Source organism: Olea europaea, chromosome 17 (assembly GCF_002742605.1).
Source record: "Olea europaea var. sylvestris chromosome 17, O_europaea_v1, whole genome shotgun sequence".
In the NCBI taxonomy this organism is placed as follows: Eukaryota; Viridiplantae; Streptophyta; class Magnoliopsida; order Lamiales; family Oleaceae; genus Olea; species Olea europaea.
The window spans coordinates 23,575,984-23,576,906 of NC_036253.1; the positions used below are offsets into that span (position 1 = coordinate 23,575,984).

Genomic DNA, 923 nt, shown 5'->3' on the forward strand with positions numbered 1-923 from the left:
CAAATGATTATGTTTCGATTTTAACAATTCATTCGTCTACAATTCAACCCACTCCATTAACTGCTTCGAACGGTCTTCATTAATTGCAACCAAGTCAGCTATCTTAGTTAGAGCAGCACACAACTGCTCATATCTCAACTGCTCATGAGTACTCACCAAACCATCATACGTTGTTACCACCCGCGTGTAAGGTCTACTCATGTCTCTCCTCCTTCTTCGTAAAATGTACTTTTCCGGAAGTACTGACACCTCATTCCGAATTAAAACTGAGACCGCGTGTTTGCAAACAATGCCTCGAAACTCAAACAAATGATAGTTACACACAATTTCGCAATTGTCTTTACAAAAAGAAACTGTAAATATTTTTGTCTTCCTCCCTTCCTCAAGGATGATATCTTCACGAACCTCGTACTTCGCTATCCCCACATAACTCCTTCACGGATAGTACTTCACAATAAACCTTTTCGGTGAATTCTTTTTGAAACTCCTTGAATTTCGAGATTGTATAAATTTCTTGAAATTGCTTTTCCATCTCATACTTAGTAGCACAAGGAATCATTTGCAAGAATGATCTAAAATCAGCTTGAAATTCTTTTTCAACTTTACTTCTCAGAGCCCGTTCGTATTGCTCCACAAATAGCTTTAAAGATGTCTTTGAGCGCACATAGCCATCGGAGAATGCGTTCATACTCTCACTTCGTTGGGTGGTTGACATACCCGCCCAGAATGTAGTTCTCAAATAGCATGGTACCCAACGACTTTGGTTCTCATAAAGTCCGTTCAACCAATCATTATCTTGCAAATGAAAATGTACAAGCATGTTCGACCAACCTTCTTCAAACTCCTCAAAACTAATGTATCGTACACTAAATCGTGAATGACATACAGTATTGCACCCTTTTCGGGATGACCGTCGAACTTTT

General features: G+C 39.1%; 1 protein-coding gene across 1 annotated transcript; it reads right to left on the reverse strand.

The window, feature by feature from the left end:
• Positions 1–36: 36 nt before the first annotated feature.
• On the reverse strand, positions 37–688 carry LOC111365734 (protein FAR1-RELATED SEQUENCE 9-like). Its single transcript, XM_022986272.1, has 2 exons — positions 406–688; positions 37–293 (listed from the first exon to the last, which is right to left on the reverse strand). The coding sequence occupies exons 1-2, from the start codon at positions 686–688 to the stop codon at positions 37–39; spliced, it is 540 nt and encodes a 179-aa protein (XP_022842040.1).
• Positions 689–923: the final 235 nt, after the last annotated feature.

Excerpts from the sequence above, each read along its gene's own strand:
- LOC111365734 (XM_022986272.1), bottom strand. The coding sequence starts at position 688 with ATGAACGCATTCTCCGATGGCTATGTGCGCTCAAAGACATCTTTAAAG. Across the intron at positions 294-405 it reads TGGGGATAGCGAAGTACGAG|GCATTGTTTGCAAACACGCG; the intron begins GTTCGTGAAGAT and ends TTGAGTTTCGAG.